This window comes from Carex rostrata, chromosome 24 (assembly GCF_964058835.1).
Source record: "Carex rostrata chromosome 24, lpCarRost1.2, whole genome shotgun sequence".
Classification (NCBI taxonomy): domain Eukaryota; kingdom Viridiplantae; phylum Streptophyta; class Magnoliopsida; order Poales; family Cyperaceae; genus Carex; species Carex rostrata.
In genome coordinates, this window is record NC_135941.1 from 2,145,042 (window position 1) to 2,165,000 (window position 19,959).

Below are 19,959 nucleotides of genomic sequence, written 5' to 3' on the forward strand. Positions count from 1 at the left end.
GAATCAGGTAGAAATATTTTCATATCCATACCTGGTACAAATTGCTATTATCCGTACTATATTCTTATTCACTACAAATTATCTTACTCGTACTATACTCTTATCATATTGTCAGATAACGATGATAGCCAGTTTAATTATTGAGGGGATTCTTAGGACTTGATTACGTTGGCTACAACTTCTGATCCACGAGACCCCTATACTTTCTGGTATATGTCTTCATTCTCATTTGCTTCCAATGCAGTGGCACTAACTGATTTGAAAGTGATAGAAACGATAGCAATTAAATAACGGATAATACTAATGTATTAATTATTTTTATTTTTTATTAAATAAAACATTAAAACATATACATTTATTTTACACACGTATAGTATTTTATTGACAATTTTTTTTGATAATGCTAAATACAAGTAAACCAATTAAAGTACTCTTTTCAATGCTTATTAATATATATAATTATTGTTATAATTATTTGATTGGATAACGGGTATGAAATAGACTTATCCGTACCCATACCTCATACTCATACCTGATAAATTCATGAAAAAAAAATTATTCATATCCGTCTTATCGAATAATCTACAGATCGAGTAAACGGATAAAAGAGTACCATTGACACCCCTAACAACATTATTCTTATCCAATTTATTTATGTCATTACCCTTTGCATAAGAGACGATGCTTTCAAATATTAAAAATATCCCAAACCGAACAGGATTGATGGCTGGGTCCTACAGACAACATAAAATGGTTGGAAGCCACCTCATATAGCAGTAACTCACTATAGGAGGAAAAAGTTTAACTGTGGTGGTACTCGATACCTGTTAACTCTTGCGTAAAGAATGAATGCGGTACTTGAAACGATACGGAACTTTATTGTGTTTCATTGTATATGTAGTTATGTAGAGGTTTCGAGGTTTGGAGTTGAAGAGAGACATCTGCCAGGAGAAAACGAGACACGAGAGACAGAGAGATGCATGGACCTTCAATTTATTGAAGGTTCAATTGGAATTACATGGCGTGTGAAAATAAACAAGTACTTGGTCCAAGACAGACAGGAGCAGCTTTTCTCGCATCCACTTTGGATCAAAGATTACCAAGTATTTCCATTTTGATTGAAATGGATGAAAATCTGCTCCTTTCTTTGCTAAATTATGGAAACAGAGATGGAGTCGGGTGAATTGAACGATTCAAAAAACTCGGTGCACCTCACCTCACTGAAGAAAGGGTCGTTGTAAGAGAAAACAAAAGGTTATTGTTTCCTCTTACAATGCAACAAGCCCTTTCCTCAGTCGTACATGCACGCTCGAGCAGCACAAGTTGAAAGGAGCAGTGTCCTTGGTACAATTCTATAAGAGCAATCAAATACTTGTTTGATCTACATTGCTGTTATGATAGTATATTAGTATTTGGATTTTCTTTCAAGCTGTTCTCTCTTTTATAATGATACATCAAATTCATAAACTGGAGTAACATCAGAATTTAGATCCACTTTGTAATCAATTTAGATGTGCACACGTTGGCACATCTAACAAACTATGCCATGTCCGTAGCAGGGCCAATGCTGATGGTTTTGGAGATTGGGATAGAAAACAAGTTTGAGCCCTTTATTTATACAATATTTTTATTAATATGCCTATAGAGCATACATATAGAAAAATTTGGGTCATAATATTTTATTTATTTTTAATATATACAATTTTTTTTAATATATGTAAACAATTTTTTTTTCAGCTCTCTTGAATTAATTTTGGAGCCCGGAATCATCGTCCTGGGTGCCTTGGTGTAGGGCCGGGCCTAGTCCGTAGATGTGTTTTACATGTGTTTTTTTCCTTATTGAGGCATTGCACAACACATGTTTTGAGCACACAAAGCATGTACAAACAGTACATAACGTTTATAATTTCATTCCTATATGTTTGCACACAAAGTCGGATGAATTTCATTCCTATTCTCCCTAAAACAATTTATATGATTGATCCCATATGTATTTAGAACTCATAGTTCAAAAATTTGACTCAGCCCCTGACGTACTATTTACATCATCAATTGCATTCATGATTTAAGTTTTGAATTTTTTCCAGCATTGATTCCACTTTATGCATATCGGGCCTGCCATTGGCTTCTTTTGATAAGCACCGGAGTGCCAGCTTGGCAGCCATGAAAACCCCGCGTCTTGAGTACCGGCCACTAAATTGCGGATCCAAAATCTTAAAGATTTTTTTCTTGCTTTCGAGATGAGACCGGGCCCACTCTACTAGGTTGTACTCTGCGGCTGGCCGGTTATTGTCCATGGAACGCCGCCCTGTTAGTATTTCCAATAAGACAACTCCAAAGCTGTACACATCGCTCTTCGTAGTTAACCGGCCTTAATTAAAAGATTAAATTAACAAACAGTCAATTTTGATAGTAACTAAGAACATGTAATTGTAACAAAACTTTTGGTATAACTTTTCATAGATTAATTTGCTTCATGTAATGAAAACATTTTTTAAGAGAAAAGTTGGTATACCATATGCAAGGTACTCGGGAGCTGCATATCCATGAGTACCAATGATTCTTGTAAAAACAAAGCTATCGTCTCCGGCGGGACCATCTTTTGCTAATCCGAAATCAGAAAGCTTTGCATTGTAATTCTGTTTAACATAAAGGACAGAATCAGTATTTAATGAAGCATCCTTTCAATCTGAGAAAAGATCACACCAGGAAAGAAAAACTACGTACGTACCAAGTCGAGGAGTACATTAGAGGTCTTGAAATCACGGTAAATAACGTGCGCCTTTTTGCTGTGAAGGAATGCTAACACTTTACCGGCTTCAAGTGCAATCTTTATGCGTAGGTCCCATGAAAGTGGTTGATACTTCGAACCCCCTGAAATGCCATGCAATAATTCCCAATTAGGCCGTTAGTTCATGCGATAAGCCTTAAAAATACTTACAATCTATAATTTTGAAGGACTTACTCTTGAAAAGATGATCTTCGAGGCTTCCTCTTGGCATGAACTCGTACACAAGAAGTCTATGTTCATCTTCCAAGCAATAACCGATTAATTTAACGAGATTTGGGTGAGATAACTGGCCAAGATAATTAACCTCCGCCTATAATAGAATTTAATAATAAGTAAGAAAAATAGGTAGAAAAAAATAAACCAAGTATGTAGTTAATCAATTTATCTAGTTAATTAGGCTAGCTTTATTGAACTTCATTTCAATCTAGCATTATAAATCTCGAAGTTTCACAAGTATTGGCTGATTTTAAAAGAACTGAATTGACAACTTATGACTCTGAATTTTAAAAAAATAACAGAGAGAGAAGTGATACTTACCAACCACTCCTTGTGGCCTTGGAACCCCTCCTGTTTCAGCTTCTTGACCGCAATAACAGTTCCAGTCCTTGGTTTTGCGGGTGCAAAAGTTTGTGGATTGATCCACCCCTTGTAAACCAACCCGAAACCGCCTTCTCCCACCAAGCTATCGGGTTGAAAATTTCTTGTTGCAGTTTTTAGTTCTTCAAAGGTAAAACTCCTTAAATTTATACACTGTAATATTTCCCCCTCTCCGCGCATACTTAACGGTAAGCATGAGTCAGAGACCCAACCAGTACTACTATCGGATCCGCATCCACTTTCTTCTGAAATATATTTTTTGAACAAATCAGATTTGCATACAGTACAGCTTATTTTAATCAGTTCCCTTTTGAATTAGTATAGCTGAAACTTCAATTCATCCAACCAAAATAAGACACAGCAAAAACTAAATAAAATGACAGATTTGTGGTTCCCTACAGCCGTACAAAGCAGAATTTGGTATGAACCGATACGGGACTTAATTAAAAATGACAAGCATTTGAAGTCTGAGAGCAAGAACAGACCTGAAAGATTAGATGAGGATAAAGAGGGGATCTCATAGCTTGTAACTTTTGCAACACAACAGTTTCCCATTGCTTTATCTCAGACTAACATATATAACAAAGAATCTAACAGTATCTCTGCTGCTTCTCTTCTCTTCTTCCTTAAAACTTATTTTTTTGCCTTCTCTCTCTCCCCCTTTAATTTGCTTACACTTAGTTGGGATTCCATTAATTCGTAAGCTTGCACCTGTATTTATATGTTGTAAAAGTCAGGCCTTTTGGCTGAATGCCAAGTCAAAACTAAAAAGGAAAAAAAAATATCAAGCAAGGAGCAAACCCGTGACTGTGAGCAAAAACCCAAGTGGGTGATCTTGTTTCATTAATATTTCAAATCAATTGAACTTGGACTAATCTTTTTATCATCTGGAGTAAATTAGAGGCCGACAAAATGGATAGAGGTCAACAGTTGGCAAGTGTCAGCCGCTCAGAGGATGTCAAATTAACCTTTTCGGCAGAGAGCCAGATGGCTGTAACCTACGTAGCGGGTCATTCTAATAAGAGCACAGCGACCTGTTACGCAGAATGTTTCATGGGTAATTCGTCGCTAAATCAGCTGTTAAATACTTAAATGCCAGGGTAATGGCTAAGTGATAGGGTTCGAGGGATAGGGGGGAGGAACCTATATCAATATGGCACTGAAAATGACACAAGTAGGAACAGTATAGACGAGAGAGGAGGGAAGTGCAGATGGCCGCAAAAATGATTAAGCGTATCAAAACCTAGCTAACCAATGGCCCGGACGCCCGGTACGTACCGGTTGCATCCTCCAAAATATAGCCTTGTCAATATCGTTATCCTATGAAACCGCGCGGATTGTATTGAGTTTTTCTTAAATTGAGAATATATATCTAATTTGGTATTAAAGAATTTTATTTTGACTCTCTTACATTTATAAATTATTAGTGTTAAATTTTTAAAATACAATTTGAATCCAATATAATTACTATGTCATCATCGATGGTATTTCAGCATAAGTGTTATCGGCTCCAAAATATAGCAGATAGATTTCAAACGACGAATTTAAATTGTTCAAATCGATCTACTCCACGGGTGATGTATCTATATGCAAAATTTATAAATTTAGAATTCAATTAGTGTGTTTTCAGACGTGTTGAACTTTACTAGAACGAACACAACACCTGCAAAAACAAGACATGCTTAACAGTTTGTCCCGTGTTCCGCCGTATCTTTAGTTGTGTGAGCCAACATTTGTGTTTTTTTGTTGTAAGCAATAGTTTGTGTTGTTTGACTCATTTATAAAACATATAAACATTGAACAAAAACATCAAATAATAATACCACTTCTACGAAAAAAACTATAAAAAAGGAGTAAATTTAATTTAGGTGTTATCTTGAAAATTTCATTTCTTGACGCACTCACATACAAGTAGTCAAGGTACAATAGCATTTATTCCCATGAATAGGTGATATGCATTGTCAAATACAAAGGACAACATTCAATTAATTAATTTATTGATCAACCAAGAACAATTAAAAATTAAACTATGAGGAGGTGAGGGATTGAGAAACAGATATGAGCAGTGTTGTGAAAAAACGTCTCTTTAGACCGATTAATAGGCCAACTAGGCATTGGCGGCGGTAACCAACCGTCGCGGATTTTTTTGATTAATCGGCCGATTATTTTTTATTATGGCCGATTATTTTCAATTATTCTCAATTAATTGTTTGGCGGTAGCCACAGTACCTTGTCCGTCCGATAACCGCATACCATTATTTATGAGATATTAATAATCGTTATTTTATTTTGCTATGTAATATAGAGATTGGTGGACAGATGTTTGTAAGAGTGTCACTCGTAGCAACGCTGGTATCATTGCATGGAAACATATTATTGTATAAAAAAGAAAACAATGTTTAAGAACAATACATATGAATTTTTTTTTAAATAGAATCTATTTAAGTGATTTCAAGGGAACAAGTATAATGAATAAATAAGTTACAAAAATCACTTCTTTCGAGGCACTGCTTCAGTGGAGAGAGGCCTCAACAAAATTTTAGTACACAGCAGAGATCATTTTTTTGTAACTTCCCCCTCCACCGAGGCACTGCTTCGGTGAAAGTCATTTTTGTAACTTTTCATCTCAATATACTTGTTCCTTTAAAATAACTTAAATGAATTCTATTTAAAAAAAATCGAATTCTAGCATTATTATTTTTTTATCTCTTATATGAGTAAAATATGAATTAATATAAAACTAATGTTAAATATGATGGATTGAAAATAAATATGTGAGTTATTGTAGTTTTGAAGAATAAATATGTAATTACAAACTGTAATATCTTAATTTTTTTTAATACTTAAAAAAAATATTTGCGTGAAGTAAAGCACATAAGTGACCGAATTTTTATAATATCGTGACATGTTCAGACTCATCTTGAACTACTGTAAATTTATTTTGAACAACTATGTGGAATAATTTATTTCAAGGTCATATAAGAGATTAAATAGATTTCCAATTCTCTGGAAGATTTTATAATTTGTTTATAATTAGAATTAAGATTTATTTAACAAAAACATGTTATATTAGAAATTTAGTACTTTATTAATCAATTTCAATACTATAAAGAAAAGGGGCGTAGTGTGAATCAATCAATCAATAAAATAATTAAATTTGTAATTGAAATTAGAGGAGGGTTCAAATGCCTTCATTTTTTGTGCCTCCATTTTTAAAAACTTTAATAACTCAAAATTTAAATCTTAAAATTCAAAATAAAACCGTTGGATATGAATTACATCATTTTATCTATGCACGAGTAAAAAATTATGACATTTCAAGTTTGTTTTGGTTGTCATCTTGAGCTTGTAAAAATGTATATTAATGTGGATAATTTCTAGACGTTGATTTTTTAACTTATTGATTCATATAAAAGCAAAATCAAAATGTGATAAATTTTTATTGACACAGAGAGAAAATAACAAGATCACATCTAACGGTTTTATTTTGACGTTTAAGATTTAAATTTTGAGTTATTAAAGTTTTTAAAAATAAAGGCACGATGGAGGCACAAAAAATAGAGGCATTTGAACCTTCCTCTTGAAATTATTGTTGCTTCTCTAACCACTGCAAAAGGTAAATAAACAAAATAATGTGGCCGAATTCATCCTTCCGCTTTAAATAACCAACAACAGTGATATGTATTCGCTTTGGGCCTTCTAGGCCTAATAACTAATAACCAACCCACCCTAGATGAATTCGTATACGATTCCACCTTTTATTTTAGAAATTATATTAACAAACATGCCCGTAAATAATTTATGTACCCATTGGTAGAGCCTCAATAATTTACTACCTACACAACAATTAAGGCATGTCAACTAAGCAATAAACACCTTTCATCACTATATCATTGTTTGTCTAACAATTACAAAAAAAATACATTTTCACACATAGTACAAAATCATATGTATTACTAGCAAATTATACAAAATCATAGGCATAATGACCTAATTGCAAACTAACAGGTGGGTGTACTTTGCAAACAAACAGTAACCTCTATATATATCTTAGCTACTCACCCGAATTGAAATGAACCACCATGGTCAGACTTCCTCGTTTGTCTGGCTTCCTTAGTTCAAAAAGGCAAAGATCCCCCTTTTTCAGTCCATTTTTGCGTGCAAATTGGCCCCAACCTTTACCTATGTACCTCCTCATAATTTTATTCATGCAGGAGTAGTCTGCAGTACATGTATTGCTTCTCTTATCTAAATCGGCAGGTAACAGAGTAATCTTCTTCTTCTTTCTTTCAAAAACTTTGCATGCAAAGTCACTTGGTAATATCTACGACATAGTTACATAGCACAACAATATAGTAAGATCGATTACATATGTACTTTATATGTAACAGTAACAATGGAAAAAATACTTACGTACCAGTCGACAAAACCTATTTGTACAAGTATCGGTTTGAGTCAAGATTTTGACGAACAAGTAACTACCCTTTTGAGTTTCTCGGGCCATACTGTTAGCAATCACCTTTTGAGCTTTTGTCAGATGGGTATGCTGGGGTATGATATATAGCCCCGAAGCTTCCTTATTTCTAGTCTCCTTTGTTTTTGTTTTTCTGACAGTTATGTGTTGTCCTTCGTCATTCTCACTCTCGCTTGATTCTTGAATAAAATCTGCAACAAGAAATTAAATGGGATATGTTTATTCATTTTGTTCTTTTTAAGAATAGGGAAAATGTTGAAAATATTGGAGATGACCAAAGCAACCCGATCCAACAACAGTTTCTGACAAGCTACAATTAGCGTACTGTTAGGATTATATAGCTGTCTCAAATCTTGCTTGTAATCTATGTATTAAGGAAATAGCAACAATAAGAAATCTGTGTATTAAGAAAATAGCAATGGCTATGAATCTTATGTAATTAGGAAAGATTAAAAGCTAATATGCCTATAAATACACCTCTGCAAAATTCTGTAAAGCTATCTTTCATCAATAGAACATTCAATCAATAATTAACTTTCATCTCTTTTCTGCTGCCTCTGTAATAGAAACATAACAATTAAAAGAAGGCCTAGCTGGTAATTTGACAATATTTGGAGAGATCCTTATACAAAAATACATCATTTTTCCTTAGGATGCTTGGTATATATACTAGGCATAGCAGGTTAATTGAAGTAATAGAAGCCTCCAGTACTATTATATTACAAATTGATATTCGAGGAATCAATTACATTCCCTGATGAAATAAAATCCATGATGCATAAAAGATTAAAAAGTTCAAAAGCAACGAATATGAACAAGATATACCTACCTTTTCGTTTCCTCTTACCACAAATCCTTTCTCCAGTCATGCGCATTCGAGCAGCACAGGATGAAATGTTGCGAGGAGATTCATCGGTGTCACTACTACTAGAGGATAAAGATATGATCTCTTTTTTAACATTGCGGTGGGGTGCAATAATTTCTAGAATCGAACAGTCCTCTGACTCTCCTTCCGTCTCCGTCTTTTTTGCAAAGAAAGGGGCAGCTTTTTGGCAACCACTTGGATCGAAGATTAGCACTTTAAAAGAAGAATTACCGTTGTATGTAAATACTAAAATATCTTTTTCATCTATTCCATTAGCGGTTACAAAGTCTCTCCATCCAGATTGCAGAGAAAATGTGCTGTTAGACCTGATCATTTTCACATGCCAAATAATGCCGCTAGGACCTTCAAGTTCAACATTTTCACTATTGGATCCTTTCAACATTTTTGCAAAATTTTTTGGGATAATCTGCAACATTATAATCAGGAAATAAACAGTATTTGTCAGTGGCAGCTAAGTAAGAAGAACTACGACTTTTTAAGGACTCAAGTTTTTAAACAAAAAAAAGGAACAAGAAAGTAGAATGAATTTTTAAGGATATATATAACTTACCATTGTGTGCATCAAGGAAGCATGCATCTCCACATAAAAAATATTCATTGTGGACCCAATTCGGCACCTCCTTTCATGATTAATAAAAAAAATTAGGAGCCATACAATTAATTTGTATTGAAAAAAATTAGAAGGCATACAATAACAAAATCAAATTAGAACCAAATAACAAAATGCATTAATTTGTTGACAAGACAATTTATTTATGTTAATCAATATAAATTAATTTGCATTTTGAAAATACAATCATTCACCACACATACAAAGGGGTACAAGCACTTCAAGTGATTTACAGTACACACAGGAAGAAGACAACCACGATCCCTCAAGTCTCAGTTGAAATCGCACCTTTCCTGCATAATCCGAGATCAACACCGCACAGGCAACATAGAGAGCCACAGTAACGTAAGTGAACAACAAGGATTTATTCTCAAACAGTAAAAGGCTCTGCGAGATGAAGAAGGGAAAGGAGAAGAAAAGGGGAGGGAAAGCACTAAAAGTCAAAGAGAGGCAATGAGTGTTGAAAGTTTCTGACAAGTGGAGCACAGGACGAAGCGACAGGAGGAGGGAGAAAGGAGAAGGGACGGGAGGAGAGCGAAAAAGGTAGGGAAAATTTAGGAGAAGAGAGGGGAAAATGAAAGGTTGTATGGTCTTTGGTGCAACAGTATTTTGACATGTGGACTCCACATGCCAGATACTCTGTTTGTTAACAACAAATTCCCTTTCTTTAATTGTTCATTGATAAGCCAATTCTATTTATTTATTTAAACGTTAATCGGTAAAGTTTATTTTAGTTAATTGTTGGTTGTTGTTTTTTTTTAATTGTTAATTGTTTAATTCATTGAATTCAAAATTCCTAATTACTTTTTATGTTTGTGTTGTCTATTAACTTATTTTGATTTAATTTTGCAAGTTGCAGGTGAATTGTCAAGAAATATTTAAATTTTGTTAACATTGTAATTCATTAGGTTTGTTGGTTTTCTTTATTTGTATGTATTGTATTTAGTAAATTAATTGTCAATGCATTTTATCCCCAAACTAAAAGCTTTTAGGAAGCGTCTAATTGTCCACAGCTTTTTGTCCACCATTTGTCCACAGCTTTGACTTGCGCGAATACTATAAAATTACTTATACATGCTGTATAATTATACAATATATCACATAAAATATATCAGTTAATCACAAAACATGCAGCAACTATTTGAAGTGGTTCCATGATAGTTAGAAAAAGTTTGCAACTTGCACAATAGGACAAAATAAATGTACTTTCAAACTGTACTTTCGGAAATTACAGTTATAGGAAGTTATTGGCAGTTAGAGTTAGTTATTAGCGGTTATTGGCAGTTAGAGTTAATTATTAGCGTCCGCACTAGGTTGAATCTTGTATACTGTAAAATTGAATCTTGTATATTGTAAAATTGAATCTTGTATACAGTAGAATTTTCAATTAAATCTTGTATACAGTAGAATTTTCAATTGAATCTTGCATACTATAAAATATATACTGTAAAATTGAATCTCGTATACTGTAAAATTTTCAAATAATACTGTAAATTTTCAATTGAATCTTATATACTGTAAAAAGACAGTTAGATGGGAGTGGATAAGGTTGTGGACAAATGGTGGACATAAACCTTTTCTCAAGCTTTTATATGGTTTAGAGGCAAAATAAAATTATTAGATGATCTATGATCATGCTTTGCAGATCTATGGGCAAAATTCGGAGGATTCTATAGTACGAAGAGAGGGAAGTTATTTAACTAATATTGACTATCGTAAAATTGTATGTCTTTTTGGTTCTTTATCAAGTTTCATTTAACAAGTCGCTTTGCTATTTTGTTAGAAAAAAAATGTTAAATAGAGGGGGGCTCAAATGCCACATTATTTTCATATTTTAATCATGTCCTCATATTTTTGTATAATCTTCGTATTTGTATTCATATATATTTTATTTTTTGGATGTGGATGCAGATTAGATAGATAGATATGAATACAAATGAGATATTCGGGTATTAAATGGATTATATTTAATTTTAATATTATTACAAAATTAACATATTATCCAATAATTTTTTTTAATTGTAAAATGAAAATGATAAAATATATATCTCATTAACAAAAAATAATCAATATAATCATATTTTAAATCAAAAGATACAAAAAAAATATTCATCTCTAAACATATATAAACATGTATGATTAAAAAAAAAATAAATAAAACACAGATACGGATAAATATCCGTATTTACACAAATGGATATCCAATTTTTTCAAGTCCATCCTCATCGTGCTGGGCCTGCTGAGTGCTGGCCTTGGAATTTTAACTTGCATATAAAAAAAATGATTAAATTTAGACAAAAATAAAAAATAATTAATTAAAATTAGATTAAAGTCCAATAACAATAAATAATATATAAAGTTTGTGATCTTCAAAATTAATTTCATTTATTACATAGCCAGAAGTGTGCTAACTTCATAATTTTTTCTCTTTAATCACATCATAATTCATAAACTCTCTCTTTTCTTATTCAAGCGGCGTAAATTAAATTCTACCAACTATACTTTTACTCTTACTACGGAACATTTTTTCTCCAGTCAGTACTTCTTAATTTAGGGTTGTAAATGAGCTGAGTTTGAGCGAGTTATCTCCAACTCGAACTCGGCTCGTTTAATAAACGAGTGAGCCAATTCGAGTTGAGATGATAATAACGAGTTGTAGAGCCAATTTGAACTCAGCTCGTTATCAACTCGAGTTGGCTCACAACTCATTTAACCAGTAATAGTATTACAACATAAGTTCAAACTCAGCTCGTTATCAACTCGAGTTGGCTCACAACTCGTTTGTAACTCGTTTAGGGCCTGTTCGGACGAATCACTATTCATGTGGAAAAAAAAAATTCAGTTCAACTGAATTTTTTTTTTCCACGGGAACAGTGTTTTTCAGTTCAATTACCGTGCCCATGCCCATGCCCATTCCCATTTGTCAGTCGAACAGGCCCTTAACCAGTGATAGTATTACAATACAAGTTCAAAGATACTTTACACAAATCTCAAAGCACAAATAATAGTACAGAGATTAGGTTTGATTATTTTAGAATTTATTGTGACCAATACTATGTAACTTTATGTAACTCGAGTTGGGGCCAACTCGAACTCAGCTCATTTATTAAACGAGTTGGCCAACTCGAGTTATAAATTAGCCGAGTTAAACGAACTGTAAATGAGCGAGTTACGAGTTCAAGTTTTTTTTGGCCAGTCTACTTCTTAATTTATTTGGAAATGACCATTCATGGCCTGCAATCTACTGATACAAAGGGGAATGAATGACATACTGACAATACATCTTTTGGGTAAAGATATTGACATAGTAGTTATTCCTTCCTGCAGCGCATCTGTCAAAAATTTCTCCATTGTCCATTTGCTGCATGAAGCAAAAACTGTTCTGTCAAAATCTTTACCCAAAAGAACAGTTTTTGCTACAGTCAGCACGAAACGATCCGTTGGCAGTCCCACAGGCTCCAGACAATTCACTTATGGAGCCCACCAGATACAGTAATTCACTTCAGGAAAGCTACGGGAGAATAAGCAACAGAGGAAAAGAGCTTTCTTTCTTTTTCATTTTGTCAAAAGCAGTGGTAGCCGATAGCTGTCATTCTGTCAAGCGCGCTTGAGTTGATCGTAGACAATAAATGCGTCGCTTGGACCGATGCTTGTTTTGAATCAATATATATGCAGTAGATTTGGAGGTGGAGAGAGCCAAGAGAAGAACGAGTGAGAGAGAGAGAGAGAGAGAGAGAGAGCAGAGATGAAAGGGGGATACGACTTGGGATCAAGAATGAATAGTTTTTTTGTGGAGATGGATGCTTCGACCTTTATGGATACAATGGCAAGTTAATTATACATATCCTTTTAAATTTCCTTCTACTGTCTCGTCGCTTATGCATACAATGGTACCAGTTATGACACCAAAGAGGAAAGGAAAATTTTCAAATGGTTTCTAAGTTAAACTAGGTTTTATTTTTAAGTGATGTTACTTTATATGAGCATTGGCTTGCAAATTTAAGCTCAGCAAAGTTTCTTAAATAATTCCAGTGTTCAACTGACTTCTCTTGCTCTGGTATTCCGATTCTAGCAAACTGAAATTGTAGTGTAATATTTCTATGTGTTGATTTTCTTATCAAATCTCAGAATTGTTATAGAACTTAAGCCTCCACACACATCGGTACTAAAATTAAAAAAATATAGTTATGTCAGTGCATATTGCCTTCATTCTGTTGTTCACCTCACTTCGGAGTTCTGACCACAGTATCAGTGACTGTTTCGTGATTCTTCTAAATTCTATAGACAGTTCTGTAAAAACTAGCTGCCGGTAATAAACCCCAGTCAGAAGTGCTAATGTGCAACTTTCCCTAAGCCTGAAATTAAATCTGGTTCCTTCAGTCCCTCAAAAGTTTTACTTCTTCATGCTTAGTTGCCACTGACAGAGAAGTTTTTATGTCCTTGCATTGCATGTTGCAGAATATTCCAAAGAAGTTTGGAAAAAAGTTCAAAGGTTCCATGAGAGAAAATGTTGAACTTGAAGGTCCAAGCGGAATTACTTGGCATGTGAAAATGATCAGGTCTAACAACACATTTGCTCTGCGATCTGGTTGGAAGGAATTTGTAATTGCTAATCGAATAGATAAGAATGATGTTTTAGTATTTACATACAACGGTAATTCCTCTTTTAAAGTGGTAATCTTTAATTGGAGTGGATGCGAGAAAGCTTCTCCTTTCTTTGCAAAAAAGAAGGAGACAGACACGCAGTCAGAGGAATCAAACGACAGTTTGATTCGAGAAATTGGTGCACCTCACTGCAAGGTGAAGAAAGAGATCGTTTCTTTATCTTCTGGTAGTAGTGACACTAATGAATCTTTTCCTGAGATTTCAAGTTGCGCCGATCAAGCTAACACGGATGGAGAAAGGGTTCATTGTAAGAGAAAACAAAGAGGTAGGTATATCAAGCATTTTATTTCATGGAAATGTGGTTCTTGAGTCCTGTAATTGTTTTCCTCCCTATTGTGAAATAGAACAAGAAATAAACTTATGCCCTATAATTTCTTGTTACAGATTTTGTTCAAGAATCAAGTGAGAGTGATAGTGAGAGCGACGAAGGAGAGCACGGAACTGTCAGAAAAAGAAAAACAAAGGAGAAGAGAACTAAAAAAGCTTCCATTCTATATATCGTACCCAACCAAACCTATCTGACGAAAGCTCAAAAACAGATTGCTGACAGAATGACTCGAAAAACTCAAAAGGGTAGTGACTTGTTTGTCAAAATCTTGACTCGAAATAATACTCAGTCTCAAGGACATGGCAATTGTATATTGGTACGTAAGTATTTCTTTTTTCCATTTTCTGTGGTTATGTAATTAATGACAAAATTGTTTACGGAAGATATAAATATCAAGTATATGTGAAAACAATCTTACTATCATTTTTTACTATGTAACTATGTACCAGAATTTTCCAAGTGGGTTTGCGTGCAAAGTTCTTCAAAGCAACAAGAAGAAGATAACTCTGATGCCTGCTGATTTTGATAAGAGAAGCAAGATATGTACCGCAGAATACTACAAGAATAAATGTATGAGATATATTGGTAAAGGTTGGCGCAAGTTTGTATGTAGAAATGGACTGAAACAGGGGGACTTGTGCCTTTTTGAGCTAAGGAAGCAAGACAAGGAAGGAATTCTGACTATGGTAGTTCATTTCAATAATGAGTACCAAAGATATATATAGCGGTTACAGGTTGTTTGCTAAGTAGTGCACCCCCAAGTTAGTTTGCAATTAATTAAATCATAGTATCACGAGGTTGTGCACAGTGAAGGGCATGAGTTCTTAGCTGAGGTTACTGGTTTTTTTAACATCATTGTTTTCAATGTTGGTTGTTTTCTTGTTATGACTATTAAACTTGGTTGTGGCAGTTCTGCTGTTACCGCTGATACTTGATTTTAGTTTCTGATGAAATTGATGGTAGTTATGTTGTTACCACTGATGCTTGATTTTAGATTCTAATGGAATTGATGGTGGGCGCCTGAATTCTCCTAAGAAACCTCTCTCTAAAATATCATTCTTATTTATTTTATTATCTGATCAATATGACATGCCAAGTAAATTAATTTCACTTGGACCTGCCAGCTTGATGTTTTCACTTATGGATCCTTTGAAGATTTCACAAATGTTTCTGGAACATTTCGCGTGGGAGGATCGATCCGAGAAAAACAGCATTATGTATTTTTTTTAGGATACAATGTAATGCAAATATTCCCAATAAATCATCTATGTGTGAAAATAATTCTCCTAACGAATTACATGTGAACTCAAAGGAGTATAAATTAAATTAGAAGGTATTATCTTCAACAGTTCATGCTAATTAATTTCATTTTCTCTTGCCACTCAACATATACGAGTAGTCAAATATGCATTGACAAATACAAATTAAGGACAACATTCATTTAATTTATTGGTCAAACAAGAACAACTATGAGGAATGAGGGATTAGAGAAACAAATAGCAACGAGATAGAGTTTGTTAAATGTCAGTGGTAGAATTTAGGAGAGAACAACAATTTACAATTTGTGTGCATAAACTGAATCATGAAAAAAAATGCAAAGGCTGTTTCACTTCACAAAGGGTAGTGACTTGAGTGGTAAGCGAAAATAAAATCAGAATGAAAATTTGAAAATAATACCTACTAATTTTATGTATTCTTCTTTTGCTTCTATTTATACATGTGGTTTTAGTATTTGAGTTCACAATTGTTTTTAAAGTTTTGGTTGACATGTCATTTTTTTGGAGATAGTTCTTTTTGAGCAGCAGCTGATTGAGATTATCGCTCCTGATCTCCTTCCTATCTCGTGTAATTTTTCTTTTTTTTCCAGCATTACAATTTTAGTAAAAGTTACAATGAAAAAAAATGCTTACGTAGCAGTTCCCAACTCACATCGGTATAAGTCAAGATTTTGACAAACAAGTCATTACCCTTGTGAGTTTTTTGGGCCATTCTGTTAGCAATTTTCTCTTGAGCTTTTGTCAAATGGGTCATGAGTGGTATACCATATAAACTGAAAGTTTTCTTATCTCTATTCTCCTTAGTTTTACATTTTTCTAACAGTTCGGTGCTCTCGTTCGTCACTCTCGCTTGATTCTTGAACAAATTCTGTAATCAGAAAATTTACAAATCGGGGGAGAAATAAATTATAGGATCAGAGCACATTCCTTGAAGAAATAATATCCTTGTTGCATAAAAGATTGAAACTTCAAAATAACGAATATGAATAAAATATGCCTACCTCTTTGCTTCCTCTTATAACAAACCCTTTCTCGAGTGACACGTGATGAAATATCACTAGAGGATAAAGATATGGTCTCTTCCTTAACCTCATTATGAGGTGCAGAATTTTTTCGAATCGAACTGTTCTTAGACTCATCTGACTGTCTCTGTCTTCGTCTCTATCTTTTTTGCGAAGAAAGGAGCAGCTTTTTCACATCCATCGGATCAAAGATTTCAACTTTAAAAGAGGAATTACCGTTGTATGTAAATAGGGGTGTTCATCGGTTAAAACCGAATCGAACTTGGCAAACCAAAGTTATAATTCGGTTTAAAAATAAAACCGAATCAAACCGAACCGAAGTTTTATTTCGGTTTATTCGGCTCAAAACTAAAATATATTAATTTTTTTATTTAAAACAATTGATTTATGATAAACCGAAGTATATTAAGAAATAAACCGGAGTATTAAGAAATAAACTAAGATATTTAGAAATAAACCAAGTATTTAAAGCAATTGATTAAGAAATAAACTGGGGCGGTTCAGATCAAATTCATATTATATAAAAGTTCGGTCAGTTTGGTTATTTTGAAAATTTTCAAACCGAACTGAACCGAAATTATAATTCGGTTTTAAAAAGCAAACCGAACCGAACCATTAAACCGAACAAACTGAACCGTTTGAACCGAACTAATTCGGTTCGGTTCAAAACCGAATAAACTGGACCCAATGAACACCCCTATATGTAAATACTGTGTGTTTTGAAATGTGATAGATCTGTGTTTTTGAATAAATGTTTATATGATAGATCTGTGTTTTTGAAATGTGTTACAGTTATTACATAACTTAAGTGAAACATTTTTTTTTAGTGTTGTGAAAAAAAACGATCTCTTTTGATGATAAGAATTGACAAAAATATATGGCCGGAAAATTAACATGATCCATATTTAGGGGTCTAAACGGGAGCAGATTCGGAGCGGATAATGCTAATGCCATATTTGTATTCGTTTTTCAATGAGCGGATACAGATACGAATACGGATAGTAAACGGATATCAAAATTTATAACCATATCCGCCTTAAATAGATACGGATATGGAGCGGATAATCAACAGATACGGATTCAAATACGGATACGAAACGAATAATTATCAGATAATTGAGTTATGCACTTTAAGATACAAAAAAATAACTTGTTGTTATCTTGAAGCAATGACTAAAATCAAGTTAGCAGAGACTAAAAGCATACTACTTTCACGGACTAAAGTCTTGAATGGAAAAAGAATGGAGGTAAAAAGAAAAAGAAATTGCGTTATTGTAGCACTATCACCAGTAAAAAAGAGATTAAATTGAAAACCGTATTGTATTATCATTTATACCACAACCAAGACTGAAATGAATATGTGATAATATATAACAATTTCTATTCAGAGCAGTAACATTAAAGCTAGTTGGGAGCAATTTTGGATTCGATACAGATACGGATATTCACCTTCATGAAATTATCCATATTCATATCTGTCATTTTTTCACCATATGCAAAAATTATCAGTATATGTATCCGTTTAATCAGGATTCAGATAATCTCCGAATACGGAGCGAATACGAAGCGAATTATCCGTATCCGTTTACACCCCTTTCCATATTAATTTTATCATTGAACCAAAGAGAATTAAGATAAACAATTATCTCACTGATGCCATTCCAAGATAGAGAAAAATGGAATGTTTCAGAACCAGCTACTAGAGTAATTTCTATCCAGGCTCCACGCCAAATACAATTCTGAACATTTTAAGTTCACTTTGCGTTCAACTATATATGAACATATTTAGTTTAATTTTTTTTTAGCAAATATATATGTTATACTTTTAAGAATAAGTTTTAACATATAAAAGAGAACCATAAAGACCGTACCTGCACAGAGAGTCATCAGAATCTTAAATAAACTCGTGCATTCTTGATCTAATTGGACGTTCCTGATCTAAATAAAAGTACGGTCTTATCCCTCCCCCTTCCTCCTTCCCCTTCCTATACACAGTTTTAGAGCAGCTCCAGTCTAAATCTTTATTTAGCATTTATCTCTCTTCCTCCTCCAAAAGAGAGAATAATAATGCAAATTTGTGTCGTGTTGTAATATGTTACGTTGTGACTTGAGTTATGTATCATGTTGTTATGAAAAATATTTTTTACATACTGTGATATGACTAAAATAAGAATGACAAATGTCAAAATATGAAATAAATTATTTTATAGTCATTGCGGTTTCAATTTGTCTCAGCTAGAAAGCTATTAATTACCAATACAAGTGACGACAGATAAATGCAAAAAAAAAAATTATACAAATTCACAAAAGCAGACACATATATCACTGATTAACATTATCTTTTGGACACCCTCTAGCAGGACTTGTGATAATCAGAAGAAAAAAAAAAAAGTCGATGCTACCGATTACGATGACAAATTAATGCAAAAAATGTTGAAAAGGAACATGGATGATTTTCTTGCCATATTTATAGAAACGAAAAAATTAATCATATTTTAACAAAATACTTATTAATGTGTCCTTTGGGTGAACCCTATAAAAAAATAATCAATACAATAATTAGTAACATTTTTGTACTTTGCAATATATATATATATCTTGCATATAATAACAGTACTCTACACGACTTTATTTGTTTTATTTTTGAGAGAGAACTCTACACGCCTTTATTGGACATGGTACAAGAAGATATAGTCAAATATTGCGTGGTTAATTTAAGAAGTGAATATTTAATGAAGCACTAAATATAGACGTGTTTAACTAAATATAATAGACAGCTAGCGTACCGAACTAATTAATTAATGCTTGTTATTTTGACTAAAAATAGGTAAGGCTAATATTAATTGGCTATGAAGAATATATATACATATATATATGTAGGTATATGCGACGCAGTGCAGGCTAAATTGATCATAGGCACATAGATAGGGATTAATTAATTAGAGAGAAATAGAATGGGGAACATAATGAATAAAATGAAAGGTTCGATTATTGGGTTGTGGAAGAAAGAATTAATTAATAAAAGAGAGGTTTCAGCAGAGCGGTTAAAATGGCGAGAGAAGTATCAGAAGCAGTGCAGGCGTATAAAAAGGCGGGATGAAATAGTGGCTGCGGAGATGAAGGAAGAGGAGGAGGAGCAACTAATTTTATTATCATTAGAATCACTGCAAGGAGATCATGATAATGATGATCAAAAGAAGGATCTTCCAAACCTGAATCTGAAATTAGTAGCAAAGCTACGGACCCTGATCAAGGAGGATTTAGACATTCTGGAGGGAGCTTTAGAATTGAAATTCAGGTTCACCGAGC

At 33.5% G+C, this 19,959-nt stretch overlaps 3 protein-coding genes across 4 annotated transcripts; 1 reads left to right on the forward strand and 2 right to left on the reverse strand.

Annotated features, from left to right (window-relative positions):
- Positions 1-2,008: 2,008 nt before the first annotated feature.
- On the reverse strand, positions 2,009-4,162 carry LOC144575843 (receptor-like cytoplasmic kinase 176). 2 transcript variants are annotated; one of them, XM_078326089.1, is made up of 6 exons: positions 3,735-3,790; positions 3,329-3,695; positions 2,966-3,101; positions 2,732-2,874; positions 2,516-2,639; positions 2,009-2,371 (listed from the first exon to the last, which is right to left on the reverse strand). In XM_078326089.1, the coding sequence occupies exons 2-6, from the start codon at positions 3,566-3,568 to the stop codon at positions 2,049-2,051; spliced, it is 966 nt and encodes a 321-aa protein (XP_078182215.1). In that variant the 5' UTR covers positions 3,569-3,695; positions 3,735-3,790; the 3' UTR covers positions 2,009-2,048. The 2 variants fall into 2 exon arrangements, with proteins under 2 accessions (XP_078182215.1, XP_078182214.1); XM_078326088.1 differs by lacking the exon at positions 3,735-3,790 and adding an exon at positions 3,874-4,162 and having other exon boundaries at positions 2,013-2,371; positions 3,329-3,633.
- A 3,191-nt stretch (positions 4,163-7,353) lies between these two features.
- LOC144575877 (B3 domain-containing protein LOC_Os12g40090-like) lies at positions 7,354-9,816 on the reverse strand. The gene is made up of 5 exons (XM_078326130.1): positions 9,562-9,816; positions 9,299-9,368; positions 8,692-9,154; positions 7,806-8,053; positions 7,354-7,712 (listed from the first exon to the last, which is right to left on the reverse strand). The coding sequence occupies exons 2-5, from the start codon at positions 9,344-9,346 to the stop codon at positions 7,443-7,445; spliced, it is 1,029 nt and encodes a 342-aa protein (XP_078182256.1). The 5' UTR covers positions 9,347-9,368; positions 9,562-9,816; the 3' UTR covers positions 7,354-7,442.
- Positions 9,817-13,617: 3,801 nt separating this feature from the next.
- Positions 13,618-15,355, forward strand: LOC144575876 (B3 domain-containing protein Os12g0592300-like). The gene is made up of 3 exons (XM_078326129.1): positions 13,618-14,288; positions 14,408-14,667; positions 14,801-15,355. Exons 1-3 carry the CDS (start codon positions 13,793-13,795, stop codon positions 15,074-15,076), a joined length of 1,032 nt encoding a protein of 343 aa, XP_078182255.1. The 5' UTR covers positions 13,618-13,792; the 3' UTR covers positions 15,077-15,355.
- The last annotated feature ends 4,604 nt before the right edge of the window (positions 15,356-19,959 follow it).